This window comes from Drosophila sulfurigaster, chromosome 2R, assembly GCF_023558435.1.
Source record: "Drosophila sulfurigaster albostrigata strain 15112-1811.04 chromosome 2R, ASM2355843v2, whole genome shotgun sequence".
Lineage (NCBI taxonomy): Eukaryota > Metazoa > Arthropoda > Insecta > Diptera > Drosophilidae > Drosophila > Drosophila sulfurigaster.
In genome coordinates this window covers 9476887-9490443 of record NC_084882.1, presented here as the reverse complement: position 1 = coordinate 9490443, position 13557 = coordinate 9476887, and the positions used below count along the sequence as shown (strand labels likewise).

General features: G+C 41.8%; 6 protein-coding genes across 8 annotated transcripts; 3 read left to right on the top strand and 3 right to left on the bottom strand.

Moving 5' to 3' along the window:
* The first annotated feature begins 213 nt into the window (after positions 1-213).
* Positions 214-1722, top strand: LOC133835865 (RNA-binding protein with serine-rich domain 1-B). Of its 2 annotated transcripts, none has more exons than XM_062266004.1 (3): positions 214-376; positions 438-602; positions 723-1722. In XM_062266004.1, coding segments are annotated over exons 1-3 (1137 nt in total). In that variant the 5' UTR covers positions 214-374; the 3' UTR covers positions 1693-1722. The 2 variants fall into 2 exon arrangements, with proteins under 2 accessions (XP_062121988.1, XP_062121987.1); XM_062266003.1 differs by having other exon boundaries at positions 693-1722.
* A 5-nt stretch (positions 1723-1727) lies between these two features.
* LOC133835862 (probable tRNA (uracil-O(2)-)-methyltransferase) lies at positions 1728-3776 on the bottom strand. Its single transcript, XM_062265998.1, has 2 exons — positions 3482-3776; positions 1728-3428 (listed from the first exon to the last, which is right to left on the bottom strand). Exons 1-2 carry the CDS (start codon positions 3750-3752, stop codon positions 2050-2052), a joined length of 1650 nt encoding a protein of 549 aa, XP_062121982.1. The 5' UTR covers positions 3753-3776; the 3' UTR covers positions 1728-2049.
* Positions 3777-4049: 273 nt separating this feature from the next.
* Positions 4050-7906, top strand: LOC133835863 (2-oxoisovalerate dehydrogenase subunit alpha, mitochondrial). The gene is given in 5 exon segments (XM_062265999.1): positions 4050-4230; positions 4297-4587; positions 4590-4830; positions 5322-5487; positions 5543-7906. Coding segments are annotated over 5 exon segments (1317 nt in total). The 5' UTR covers positions 4050-4161; the 3' UTR covers positions 6093-7906.
* Positions 6382-8529, bottom strand: LOC133835864 (AP-1 complex subunit mu-1). 2 transcript variants are annotated; one of them, XM_062266001.1, is made up of 3 exons: positions 8410-8529; positions 7355-8267; positions 6382-7296 (listed from the first exon to the last, which is right to left on the bottom strand). In XM_062266001.1, exons 2-3 carry the CDS (start codon positions 8174-8176, stop codon positions 6838-6840), a joined length of 1281 nt encoding a protein of 426 aa, XP_062121985.1. In that variant the 5' UTR covers positions 8177-8267; positions 8410-8529; the 3' UTR covers positions 6382-6837. The 2 variants fall into 2 exon arrangements, with proteins under 2 accessions (XP_062121985.1, XP_062121986.1); XM_062266002.1 differs by lacking the exon at positions 8410-8529 and having other exon boundaries at positions 7355-8399.
* A 431-nt stretch (positions 8530-8960) lies between these two features.
* Positions 8961-10872, top strand: LOC133836908 (methyl-CpG-binding domain protein 2). The gene is given in 3 exon segments (XM_062267508.1): positions 8961-9181; positions 10217-10340; positions 10342-10872. Coding segments are annotated over 3 exon segments (609 nt in total). The 5' UTR covers positions 8961-9056; the 3' UTR covers positions 10702-10872.
* A 15-nt stretch (positions 10873-10887) lies between these two features.
* Positions 10888-12649, bottom strand: LOC133836907 (metaxin-1 homolog). The gene is made up of 5 exons (XM_062267507.1): positions 12424-12649; positions 12197-12343; positions 11815-12093; positions 11359-11754; positions 10888-11255 (listed from the first exon to the last, which is right to left on the bottom strand). Exons 1-5 carry the CDS (start codon positions 12502-12504, stop codon positions 11181-11183), a joined length of 978 nt encoding a protein of 325 aa, XP_062123491.1. The 5' UTR covers positions 12505-12649; the 3' UTR covers positions 10888-11180.
* Positions 12650-13557: the final 908 nt, after the last annotated feature.

Below are 13557 nucleotides of genomic sequence, written 5' to 3'. Positions count from 1 at the left end.
GGTATATTTTCAGATGTACATTGTTAATAAGTGGACTGATACACTGTCTATCTAACTGGTAAAATTAAAATAAATGTAAAAATACAAAAACATTTAAATTTTATATTTAGCTTCTATCCAGCACTAGTGAGTTCTTATAAAGCTGGAGATTGGGTATATTTTTAAAATGCCTGAGTAAAGTATATTTTGAAATGCCATTTTATGGTCACACTAATAACATCGATACTGTGTCGGTGTAAAAACATCGTTGCAGGGAACGCCATTGAATATTTTTCGACTTGAGTGTTTTAAAAAAGAGTTTTTTCGCTGAAAATTAAAAAGAATTTTGGCTACTTGTCACTGGTTACAATCGCCAGTTAAAGTGTTATTGAAAAATGTAAGTTTTAATTGTCTGTTGAAAGTAAAATACAAGCTATGACCGCATTGTTTTTCATTAGGGCGCGTGCCCGGTCTCCCACCGCCGAGGGCGAAAAGGAAAATAAAGAGAAGGAAGTGAAAGAGAAGGATGCGAAAGCTACGACTACATCTAATTCATCATCGCGCAGAGAGCGGGAACGAAAGCGACGAGGCTCCGCCTCTTCTAGCAGTGACTCTAGCCGAAGGTACAACATTGTTTTTCAATACCCCCTTCCCCTTTTTATATCAATACTTTTTCAATACTAACGCAAACGTTTATCCCCCTCTACCCGTAGTTCCTCGGGTAGCTCATCATCGCGCAGCAGCTCTGGCTCAGACTCCCGATCCAGCTCCAGCAGCTCTAGCGACTCCTCCAGTTCCTCGTCCTCATCGTCAACCGACACCGATCGCAGCGAAAAGAACCGGCGACGTGGAGGTGGTGGTGGTGCTGCTGGCAAAGATAATTCGCGTTCGCCACGCAAAACAACCAAATCGCCGCGAGCCAACAGCAAGGCACGTAAGGAAACTGATCGCGACCGCACAGAGCGGGAACGTGACCGGGTGCAACGCAGTCGTAGCCGTTCAAGAGATCGTGTTCGTCCGCGCTCCTCCAATGATCGCAGTGGTGGTGCTGGCGGCGGGGGCGAAGTGAATAACGTGAAACGCGAACGCTCCCGTTCCGGTAGCCGTTCTCGTTCACCACGTCGACGTGGTGGCGGCGGCGGTCGCGGCACAGTTGAGCGTACGCCGCCGCCCAAGCGTCGGGAGCGCTCACGTTCCCGCTCGCGCAGTCGCAGCCGCTCCAGGTCGCCCACTCCGAAGCCAGTGCGCATTCACGTGGGTCGCTTGACCCGCAACGTTAACAAAGACCATGTGCTCGAGATCTTTAGTAGTTTTGGCACTGTGAAGAACGTAGAGTTCCCTACGGATCGTTATCATCCGAATTTCGGTCGCGGAATGGCGTATGTGGAATACGCCACCTCCGAGGACTGTGAGTCAGCCATGAAGCACATGGATGGTGGACAAATCGATGGCCAGGAAATCACAGTATCGCCGGTAATTGTCGCCAAACAGCGACCGCCAATGCGGCGACCATCACCTCAAATGCGACGTCCACAAGGCGGACGCTGGCGATCTCCGCCACAATTTAATCGCTTCAATAATCGTGGTGGAGGAGGCGGCGGGGGCGGAAGACGCAATTCGCCTCCACCGAGAGGACGTCGATCACCGCGACGTCGTTCACGCTCGCCAATTAGACGCCGTCGTCGCAGCAACAGCTCAGACAGTTCCCGTTGAAGACCTTTTAACAATGATTAACTTTCGCGTTGGCAACAAAAACAGAAGATGTAAGCGACGGCAATAACAAAAAATTATGTTCTACAATACAAGATCATAAATAATTTGAACAATATTTAACAAAATAGACACGAAATATACAATTAAAAAACAAAATTTAAAAATTGAACAAGCTTCAGTCGATGTAGTATTCATAAGAATGAAACATTTTGAACTGCTAACTGCTTAGATTATTGTTAGCCATAATATTAGGCTATATAACAGCTGTAAGATTTGCCAACTTTAACAAGTTTATTTTGCTAGTGGGTAAAATGATGCGAATTTGTACAATAGTCTTTATAACTACAACATCTATAACTAATGTATAAACGAGCACTCGCCCTCCTCCAATGGACAACCCTGAGGATGGTGCAGTTTAAAGAAACATGCACGTTTTTTAATAATCAGCAATTTTCCTTTTGTCTGCTGCAACTTTGTAATTTCTTTGGGCTTGCGTAGACCAATTTGATCGTTGCCACAAAACTCAAATACTTCGTGTTTATTACGCAAAAGCGTTTTGATGCCGCCACACTCCGACTTGATGCCAATTAACTCCTCTTTGCTGAGCGATTGAGCGATTTCGCGCATTGACAACTGTCTTCCTTGCTGCCAAATAGACTCGGATGTTAAAGACTCTGGGTCTGTTGTGTTGTCCAGCAGCATGCGAAAGATTTTCAGCACCAGCGTATCGAGAATGCTCTTCTCGATCTGAGTGCAATTTCTCACGGTTTCCGCTTTTTCTCGCAATTTTACTGTTTGCTCTGTTTTGGATTCACCAGTTTGATACTTTTGGAGCTCTCGCTGCACAAAATCTTCAAACGTAGATGACACTTTCGCCGTACGTTTAAGTCCAATTAAAGCTATGCGTTTGGTGCTTGGTATCTTTAAGCGATCCTGTAGCGTTTCAAAGCCGCATTGCTGCGACACTTGTCTGGCATAAAGAGTAAAGTCCTGATAGGAGCTAATACACGTGTTGCGACGCTGGAACTTGGCACCCGACAGCTCGAAGGGGCAGCAAGGTAGAAGGAAGTAGCTGCACTTGAGACGCGCTGCAAGCACTGGCAACCAAGGCGACAGCTCATCGGAATGATTGCCAATTAACCAATCGATGCCATCGAACTCACAACGAAAGCTATTTGGTTCCACAGTGCGCTCAATAAGCTTTGTTTTTGTTTCATCAGGATACAGCGACCAAAGCTTTCGCTGCCGCACGTCATAACCATAGCCTTTGTAGCCCTCGGCATTGAGCACATAGACCAGCAGCCCATTGCCGCATCCCAAGTCGGCGAAACCAGTGGGTTCGCTTTGTGTGCAGCTCCAGAGTGTGATGAGATAGGCAGCAATAGCCAAGTCTTCGTAGATGAATTTTAAGGGATCCGTTGATTCATTTGCCGTTTGCCACAATTCTAGAAGACTTAGCGAATGCTTCTGTTTTAGCTGTTTGTAGAGATCATTATACTTCTCCACATCCAGCAAATGCAGCGATTTTTGAGCCGCTTCTTCACGTTTGCTTTGTGACCAATTGTGAAGCTTTGGCTTTAGCACAAACTCAGCCCAACGGGAGCTTGGAGAAATCTCCTTGTCGTTGCTCTGGTTGAACGTGGCAACTTTTAGTTCACCACCATTTAATTGCACAGCAAAATCATCAAAGGATTGGGCGTCTACAAAGTGACACTCATAGCTTTGCTGTACAAAATCTGTAAAGTTAATTTGTATTAGTTATTGCCTGATTACATTGCATTTGCCTCACCCACGACACCGTTGGCCAAAATGTTTGTTGACATTTTCTTGGTCAGCATTTTAAAGTGGATTTTAAAGCCATCGCAAGTCCGCTCTCCGGCAGCTGTTTGCAGCTGTTGTTCCAGCTCATCTTCATTGGATGCATGTAGTTTTCCATCCTGTTGTTTTTGCACTTCTGTGATCAACACCTCAAATATTTTTTTATTCAGTGCATGATAGTTCTTAATTAATATTGCTATTGCCAGCCAAAATTGTTTGTCGCCAATGTGTTCAGCTGCCATTTTGTGGAGTTTACCAACACAGGCTTCAACAAACTAACGCTGATTGAAAAGTACGCTGCTCAGTTGTAAATTATGTATGTAAGTAAATAATATTAATAATAATGTAAATGTAAATTAAGATTAACTCATATTTATTAATAAAATTAATTTAAGCTTCCTTAAATAATAGATTAATAAAAATATAATTCATTAAAAATGTAGCCAAAATACACAAAATACAAATATACCAAAAACTAAACAATGCTCTAAAAAGTCAGGAGCAGCGTACTTTGCTTAGCCGCAACTTGTTGCGTAACGCAGCTGATTGAATTCCCAAGGCAGCAGCAACAGAACACGCAGCAATAATTCATTTGTTGGTTGCAATTGTTTATTGTTGCACTTTTCTCGCATTTAATTCGCATTAGTTAACATGTCATTCCTGCGAAAATCCCGTAATCTGTTCAATGCTGTTGGCGCTGCCCGCCAAAATGCCAAACTGGTTTGTATTTCAATTCGCACGAATCTTCGCATGCTCTCCTATCTAATTGTTGTTGTTTTTATCCAGTTTAATGCTGCGATAGCTCAGCGTTGCTACAGTTCAAAGTCAGAGGATGATGGTGCCACATTTCCAGGGGCACGCAATGCGTCATTCGTGAACGATCTGAAACTAACGCTGCCTGAGGATTATGCTCCCATTCCCATCTATCGTGTGATGGATCGCGATGGCTACATTCTCAATAAAAACGAGGATCCCCAGCTGAGTCAAGAGGTGGTCGAGAAAATGTTCCGTGACATGCTACTGCTGTCCACCATGGACAAGATCCTGTATGAATCACAACGTCAGGGTCGCATCTCTTTTTTTACATGACGAACTTTGGCGAGGAAGCATCGCACATTGGCAGCGCAGCTGCCTTGGAGATGCGCGACATCATCTATGGCCAGTATCGGGAGGCTGGTGTGTTGGTGTGGCGTGGCTTCCGCATCGATCAATTCATCGATCAGTGCTATGGCAATGTAGATGATTTGGGACGTGGCAAACAGATGCCAGTACACTATGGCTCCAAGGAGCTGAACTTTGTCACCATCTCTAGTCCACTGTGTAAGCAAGAGTCGCTAATAATGCTTTAAGTAACTTCTCATACAATTCGTGAACTGACTGACTGACTGACTTACCCAACAACCGACCGATTTACCAATGGGTTTTTTAAACGATAAGCGCGAGGAAGCTGTGTTTATGTACAACGTGAGGAGACTGAAACTCTTACTATTTAGGGTAGCAGATAAGAGACTACCGTTTGTAGTTGACATTTAAGAAATCGAATTCTAAACCGAGCTCAGTTTAAATAACAATAGCTAGGAGGCTGTAATAATTTGCACCATAGAATTTACATTTCTTAAGGAGCTTTTCTTGCTACCTAACTCCGAGCAGGGAACTATGGATCCTTAGTCAAAATGGTAAGAGCTAGGAGGTTGCAATTTATAAAACTATCAACGCTTAATTAGAGGACTTAAACAAATCTTATATGTATTTTAAGCAGTGCTTAGCAAAGACTTTTTATATATGGTCTGTATTTAATCTCTCCTTTGCAGCCACGCAAATTCCCCAAGCTGTAGGTGCTGCCTACGCCTTGAAGCGACGACCCGACAACGATGCCTGTGTCATCTGCTATTTTGGTGAAGGTGCTGCCTCCGAAGGTGATACACACGCTGCTTTCAACTTTGCCGCCACACTCGAGTGTCCAGTCATACTCTTCTGGTAACTAATGATATATCTTAATAACTTAATATTCTAACATATATCCTGATTTTAGTCGCAACAATGGTTTTGCGATCTCCACGCCATCCAATGAACAGTACCGCGGTGATGGCATCGCTGGTCGTGGTCCCATGGGTTATGGCATTGCCACCATTCGTGTTGATGGTACTGATGTGTTCGCCGTCTACAATGCAATGAAGAAGGCTAGGGAGTATGTGCTTCGCGAGAACAAACCGATTGTGTTCGAGGCCTTAGCATATCGTGTGGGACATCACTCCACTTCGGATGACAGCACAGCCTATCGTTCAGCCGATGAGATCGACGTGTGGAACACTTTTGAGCATCCCATATCCAAGCTCAAGAAGTACATGGTCCACAAGGGCTGGTTCAACGAGCAGGAGGAGACGGAATTTGTTAACAGCGTGCGCAAGCAAGTGTTGAAGCAAATTGCCGTGTCGGAGAAGAAGCTGAAGCCCAATTGGCGTGAGATGTTCGAGGGTGTCTACGACACAATTCCTGACCATTTGCAGCAGCAGCAGCTTGAGCTGGAGCAGCACATTGAGGCGCATAAGGAATTCTATCCACTGAAGAGCTTCAAGCAATAAAATTGCCAACTCTAACGCGAAACTATTCTACAAAAACTTAACCGGAGAGACTCAATCGAAAGTGCATTTATTAAGCTTAAGCAATATTATCGTTTTATGTTTTGTTTTGCTGCTGGGTACAACCCAAAAGCAAATCTCCTTTTTGTCAAATGTTGTTAACTCAATTTAAATACTATTCTTTGTATTTTTTATTTAGAAACATGCTATACATTTTTGGTGTTTTTAAAGACTTGTAACAAATAGTCGAAATAAAATGTGTGTATATGGATAAATGAAAAATATTGTCGCGCTGTGGAAAATGTGTTAAAATTTATTAGTTTGATTTACATACAAATACAAATACAAATAGAATACGCAGAAGAAAACAATACAATATTTATAATTAGGTGTATAATTTCTGCTGAAGTGTAAATTCCATTCCAATTTAAAAACACTCCATGCTAAATGTTTTGTAAATTCAGGAAATGGCAAAAAATATTTGGTGTCACATTAAGCATCTATTTTCCACAAGGAAATCAAATAGTTGAATTCATCGAATGCAATTTACAAATCAGCAGGAAGCCAACACGAACCGTTTAATAATATAATTTTTGACTTAACGCACATAATAGTTCAGGGCACGCGCACTGTGAAGGTGAAGAAGCTATCTAACATACTCCTCTTACTCACTTGAGGGATGGAAACGAAACAAGGACTCTTTGAAGCGTAAGCTTGGCTGGAATGTGTCTCAAATGCGTCCAGCGACTCAATTGGTGCGCAACTGATAGTCGCCATTCTGTGTGATATAGCGCACCCAAGGCAACGCCTGATAGCCGCTCTTCTCGATGATCTTTAGGTAACGCACCTGAATACCCGATGTTGTAAAATATGGTATCTCGAAGCGCACCTGTATCGGTGGCTTGCCCTCCGTATTGTCCTCGCTCTCCACGCTTGGCAGCCCAAAGTGAGCACGCATCAGATACTCTTTGCCACCCGGAAACGATTTGATCGTCCAGATGATCGCGTTCTGTTCCGGCGCATATTTGCAACTGCCAATGGTTGTCTTGAATTTAGGTGAATCGGCATCAGCCGGCACTGGGATAACAATTTCCACGTTGTTCGCAGTTGAACGGCGTTTGAATTGAGATTTCGCCTTGATCATGTACTCGACACGCGAATGCGCATGTCGCTCGATCACCGATTCAATCCAGATCAAAGGTTTAACCTGTCAAATTTACAAATGTTTTAGGTAGGTTCGGTGGTAAGCAATGCTAGCAACTTACATGCGTGTTGAGGCGATACGACATCAATTCAAATTCACCATCGGGCGGTATGAAGGAGATGGTACGATCGTTCTCGAACCGCGACAGACGCACACACTGATGGAACTTAACATCCTCTAGCTCCACAGACTTTGATTTGCCGCGTCCCGTGCTCTCGAAGAGCACCTTATCATTCAGCCCCAAACGCAACTCGGGCATGCCCGACAAATAGACGCGCATCTTGATGGCTCCCACAATTTCGCTGCGCAGCACATTGCCATTGGCATTGGCCAGCAGATTGACGGATTCAATAACATCCAGGAATACCTCGTTCTTACGATACTTGATGCCCTCTGAACGCCAGGAAACGGCATTTGTCACCGCCACAGGAATGCGCGGTTGTAGCTCGAGTTTGTGACCCTCCTGTGTGATGTATTCCTGGAGGATTTTCGAGTCTGTCGTCTGGGGATAGCCAAAGTCGATGAGTTCATCGAGCAGTTCGTAGATGATAACGAAATTGTCGCGTATTGATTCCTCCTCCAGCTCTTTGAAGTATTCGACAAACACCTGTGCGATTTTATGCAAAAACACAAAGACCAGCGCAATGTTGACGTTCTTGTTGCGCGGCGTCGTCGACACAATGTACAAATTGTTTGTCTTGATGTAGGCGAATGTCGTTTCCGATGTCTGCAGAATGGGCGTAACGAGTCCTTCCTCCTCGCGTTCCATCAACAGCGGCATAAACTTATCAATCACGGCCATGTCGATGTTGTCGCCGCGATAATTGCGCGATATCAACACCTTGCCTTTGACGTCCAGCACAAATATGGCTGATGAAGACATTTTTCTTTTCTTTTTGTGTTAGTTTCTTCCAGCTGCCACTTGTTTCTTATTGGAATCTGAATGTCAAACTGGGTTGGGTGTTTTTGCAAGCCTGTGAATTTGTTGTTAAACTTGTGAATGAACTGTGTGCACTTATATATGTATTACATTATTATATTAGTGTATGTTATTTTCTTATTTGATCATTTATCCCGCAAGTGGAATTAAAGTTTAGTCACACGAAAATTACTTACGTCGTCGAGTTGACTGCTGCTTCTTCTTTACGCGCCCATTCACATTAAACAATTACATTTGGTCGTTCCTCAACACCTATAATTTTGCGAATGGCGCAAACAAAATTAATCAACAAGGATGCAACGAAATTTTTTAAATATTTTTAGGCATCGATTTTTCGAAACTGAATAATACAATATAAAATATTTATAAATGAATAAACTTGTATGGGTCCAACCTTTTCTCATAAATATAAATTGTATTAAAACTTTGACCGATAATAATCACCTGATCACACTTCATATAATCAAACCTTACAGTTTTATGCTATTTATTTGTTATAAATGTATTATGAAATATTAAATTATAATTTTAAAAAACTCTATTGTTTTCTAATATAAAAAAGAATGTTTGCATTGGTTTCATAATTTATTGCAAACAAAAAACTGAGTGCAGTGGAAACAGGCTATAAAGTTTGAATCCTAATTGGAATTACTTGTAGTTCAGTTTAACAAGTTCATATTTTGTGGTATTTTTTATCTCAAGAATTGTATAATTTTTTTATATTTTTGGTGGTATATTTAGAAAATCAATTTGCGGTCACGCTGCTTGACGAGTGCATCAAATGTAAAAAATAAACAAGTGCAAATTATTTTAAAATTTGCCAATGAATCCAAGCATTACAATTGAACGTAAACGCGTTGACTGCAACGCATTACCCAAAGGTTGGCAACGCGAAGAAATACACCGCAAATCGGGCTGCAACACGGGCGTTGATGTTTTCTACTACAGGTAACCATCAAAACAACCCCAAACAGTTTACTCGGTTGGTTCCTTAAACTAAAACAGAAAAATATCACGGTGGAGGTGTGGCGCCTGGCAAACTAATGTAAACTGTAAAAATGTTCACACACAAAAAAACAACACGTGCACGTGCAATAACGAATTCGTTGTAACTCACTCTCACTACTCTTTTGTTATTACATTTACCACCACACACCCGAAACCAAACACACACACGTACACGCACATACACCAACTTCCACCATACTTGCTCCCTCTCACCCAACCCAACAACAACAATTGGATGGTATTCAATACAGTCCCACAGGAAAACGAATTGAAAGCAAACCACAATTAGCACGGCAATTGGGCGCGGAGATGTTTGACATTAGCAACTTTGATTTCCAAACCGGAAAAATGCAGTTGCATCGCCAGATGCCATCGCCATCGATATCGCTCTACCGCTGCAATGCTCAAGGTGCCATCATTAGCAACGCTGTGGCAGCTGGCAATGCTGCGAACGCACTGAAGCGTAAATTTAGTCGAGCTCAAGCTCAACAAAACTCTAACAGCAACAGCGGCAACAGTATCAACATCGACACGGGCAACATTGTCACGTCGATATCATCGTCAGCAGGAAACGCTTCTTCTTCAGTAACATCGACGACAACTGCAGTGACGGCATCTAATCTTCGACAGCAGCAGCAACAACAGCAGCAACAGCAACAACAATTTGAATTCAGGTAGAGCCAAGTCGATGTCTCCTTGGCTCCCCAAACTGTCTTCTCTCTTGCATGCGCCTGTCAAACAAATTCTATTTACTTTTCGCTCAAACCCAACAAACCTTTACCAAATTTAGTTGTTTTAACTCTGTGTATTCTCCAATAGCAAATGCATCTTTTCTTAGAAATAACCTTTAGACTATAGTATAAAGTCGCTAACTTTTATTTTATAAACATTTATTTCATTTAAGTATTATTAATCCTAATTTTTTTGGCTGCCTTTAAATGTTGTTTAAAATGCAATTTTGTTTTTACTTAACAGTCGCGCTCTGCGCACAGATGTCTCCTTGGTGCCGCCGATTCGACAGACCGCCTCCATATTTAAACAGCCGGTAACTGTGGTTCGCAATCATGAACCCAACAAGGTCAAACATGACGCCAAACATGGGGGGCCAGGAGAAACCCAAACAACTATTCTGGGAGAAGCGTTTGGAACGATTGCGTGCCTGCCATGACAACGGCGAAGAACTGGACGACATCTCATTGCCCAAGACTATACGAACTGTCGGTCCCAACGTAAATGAACAGACGGTGCTGCAATCGGTGGCCACAGCACTGCATATGCTCAATGCTGGCGTGCACGGCCAGAGCTCGACAAAGGCGGAACTAACGAAGAATGCTATGGCATTCATGAATCCCGAACAACCTTTAATGCATGCGGTTATCATCTCTGAGGACGACATACGCAAGCAGGAAGATCGCGTTGGTTTGGCTCGACGAAAGCTGCAAGATGCGTTGAAGACATAAGTTCAGAATATAAATTCCATTATGGCTAACACACATATTTCATAATTTTTACTATTATTAACTCATTGCCGAGGTAAAATGAGGTTTTCTTTTCCTCTGCCAATTGATGTGAAAATTTTTAATAATAAGCATAGATTTTTAATAAATACTATTTGTAGATTCAAGCAGAAACCGTGTTTATTCAAATTTAGTTACAAATAACAATAGCTTTTTATTACGCTTTGGTTGCTGTTCTGTTCTTCTTTCTGTTTCTAACATAGAATTTCACATATAGTAAATAGTTTAAAAACGAATGACAAGTGGGCGCAATATGAATTTTTATATAGTTCTTGTATATATGTATATCTCGTTAAAAATGTTATATACAACTTTCTTTTTCAGTTTTTGGACTTATTTTGCTGTGCGCCGTTTTTCATTCCCTTTGAATGCGTTAAATATATATAGAGACTATTATCTATTAGCTGTGCTAAGAGCTGGGACTATTCCAAAACTTCCTCGTCCAATTCATCGTTCTCATAGTCGATGCCATCATAATCCGTGGACGAACGTGTTAACTGCAAAAAGGAATATGAGAATTAGCTGGCTAATCTTTTGTAATTTTTGTTATTTATTTGTTATGAATATAGCTTTGAATTTATGAATTAGAATTTGGCTTACCTGGGTGTAAATACCACGCCAAGCAGCAAACGCTCCCATTGCCAGTGCAGCGCCAATGCCGGCGGCAATCTTTGTATTTAATTCGGTCTCCATAAACTTACGTTCCGATGGCGTTAATGTGCTGTCAGAGTGTCCAGATGATTTCGTTAGTTTAACGGAACTGTAACATTCATTGCGGAATATGTCGCGAGAGATACGACTGATGAAATTCAAAAGATTTTGACAGCCTTTTATGTGGTTTTGTAGCGGATTATTGGGCAGTGTTATTTTCGATATGATGGACAAGTAGCTATAGACAATGGCATCCAATTCACTGAAGTGATCACCAAAGAACCAAACTTTGCGTCCCAATTTACGCGACAGTAAGTTGACGCACTTTTTGGCATTAGTCACCAGCTATAATAAGACAATACACAAAAATAGAATAAAAGTTTCACGTAAGTGATATTAGCTTACATAGTCACTTTCGTGCTTCTCCAGCTTGTCGTTGATATCGAAACCGCCAAGCACTTGGACAACATCGCAAGCTTCGCGTTGATACGTTGATGGATAGTAGAAGTTAAAAGGGAATGGCGTTCGCTTGGCGTATAATCCACGTGTGGTAGTCTCATAGTTGTTTGGCTCGCCATACAGAAAGTAATGATAGTAAGCATGAAGTTGTGTGAATACCCAATTGGTATATGTGGCGGACAGATGCTTCTGTTTCGTGGATAGCTTGACATCAACGGGATAACCCTGAAAACAACAACAAAGAAAATTAATATTGGAAGTGAAACAATGCAACACGCATATTGAGCTGATTGTGAATTCTATAAATAGCTGGGTTCATTCAACTCACCTCAAGATCCAGCACACGTTTGATCTCCTTGTAGCCAATGAATTTGTCGTTGCCAATTTGAAGATACGGCAATTTGCCGGCGCCCGAACGCAATGGATTTGAATTGGTCTCGACGTCCACGGGGCAGCGGGTGAAGCGCAGCAAGCACTGTGAAATGACAACGCTTTGATTAATAATTATTGATAGCAAGAACGAGGAGTCGCTGATTATGATGCAACTAAACATACCAAGACACGCATACATTCGAAATCAATTGTTGGTAGGCCCCATTCGCCCTTATACACATGCAGCTTGGATCCCAATTGCATTTTGTGTGTTGTTTTTTATTTTGTACTTTCTTGGTTAATTAGCTAGCACACGTAGATGCACTTGCATTGCTTGAAATATTCAAAAATTAAATATATGTGCCAAAAATGTGCCGGACGACTCCGAGAGAGAGAGACTATATTTTGACACTCATTTCCAGTGTGGACAACAACACTTTAATAGTACGAACTAAAAAATACCATATTCGATATTGATATTGCCGATAAAGGTCAACAACTTTAGTCGCCTATTTAATTTATTTTATGTGGCCCAGACTGATAGCCTTTTTCCACCTCACTCAGTTTTTCTACGTTTTTTAAAGTCCCGTTTCGGGGTTTCCATCTGCACGAACCGAGAAATATGGGCAACGGTAAAATTCTCAATATGGCCGCTCTGAAATGTCAGCTGTTCAAATGTAAACACGAGTTGGCGAACAATTCAAAAAACAGCACGCACATTTTAAAATGGAAAATTTTATTAAATTGCAGGATTTTTATGAGGATTTTGACGAAGTGGAGGGAAAATTAGCGGAGTATAGAGTATAGGCCATTGCCAATAGTAAAGAAATCGCCATCAGTTTGGGGCTATGTACATAAGTAGATTTGCTGGCAGCAATGTAATATTTACATAAATACATTTACTTTTTAGCAACAGCATGGGTGTTTTTGGGAGTGCGATGTTCCTGGAAACAACGAATCACTTTTTGAAGATAATTTTCGAATTAATAGGGAGGAGTTTGGCACCCTTGTGGAGCGCCTTGTGGATTGGCCAAAAAAAAGGCACTACATTTCTCCTCCCATAACTCGGACAACATAGCCTCGTGGATGCCACTCCACGATATTGACGGCTTGCGAGTTTTTTGGCTCATCTAAAATATAAACAATTTGCTTTAAAAAGCAAAATCAAATTTTTATTATTCTATTTTCATACCTTGGCGCACTTTAATGTCAGCTGTTTTGTTAGTGGTGAGCTCTTTTCCGTTGTCATATCGATCAAAATATCGCATAATTACCCAAAAAGTGCGTTCGCTATTTCTACGTAGCTCGCGAACGTAG

Coding starts and splice junctions, on each gene's coding strand:
- LOC133835862 (XM_062265998.1), bottom strand. CDS start 3,752: ATGGCAGCTGAACACATTGGCGACAAACAATTTTGGCTGGCAATAGCA. Junction 3,429..3,481: donor TTTGGCCAACGGTGTCGTGG/GTGAGGCAAATG, acceptor TTAACTTTACAG/ATTTTGTACAGCAAAGCTAT.
- LOC133835864 (XM_062266001.1), bottom strand. CDS start 8,176: ATGTCTTCATCAGCCATATTTGTGCTGGACGTCAAAGGCAAGGTGTTG. Junction 7,297..7,354: donor CGTATCGCCTCAACACGCAT/GTAAGTTGCTAG, acceptor TAAATTTGACAG/GTTAAACCTTTGATCTGGAT.
- LOC133835865 (XM_062266003.1), top strand. Junction 603..692: donor AGCAGTGACTCTAGCCGAAG/GTACAACATTGT, acceptor CTCTACCCGTAG/TTCCTCGGGTAGCTCATCAT.
- LOC133836907 (XM_062267507.1), bottom strand. CDS start 12,504: ATGCAATTGGGATCCAAGCTGCATGTGTATAAGGGCGAATGGGGCCTA. Junction 12,344..12,423: donor TCGAATGTATGCGTGTCTTG/GTATGTTTAGTT, acceptor GTCATTTCACAG/TGCTTGCTGCGCTTCACCCG. Junction 11,256..11,358: donor GGCGTGGTATTTACACCCAG/GTAAGCCAAATT, acceptor TCCTTTTTGCAG/TTAACACGTTCGTCCACGGA.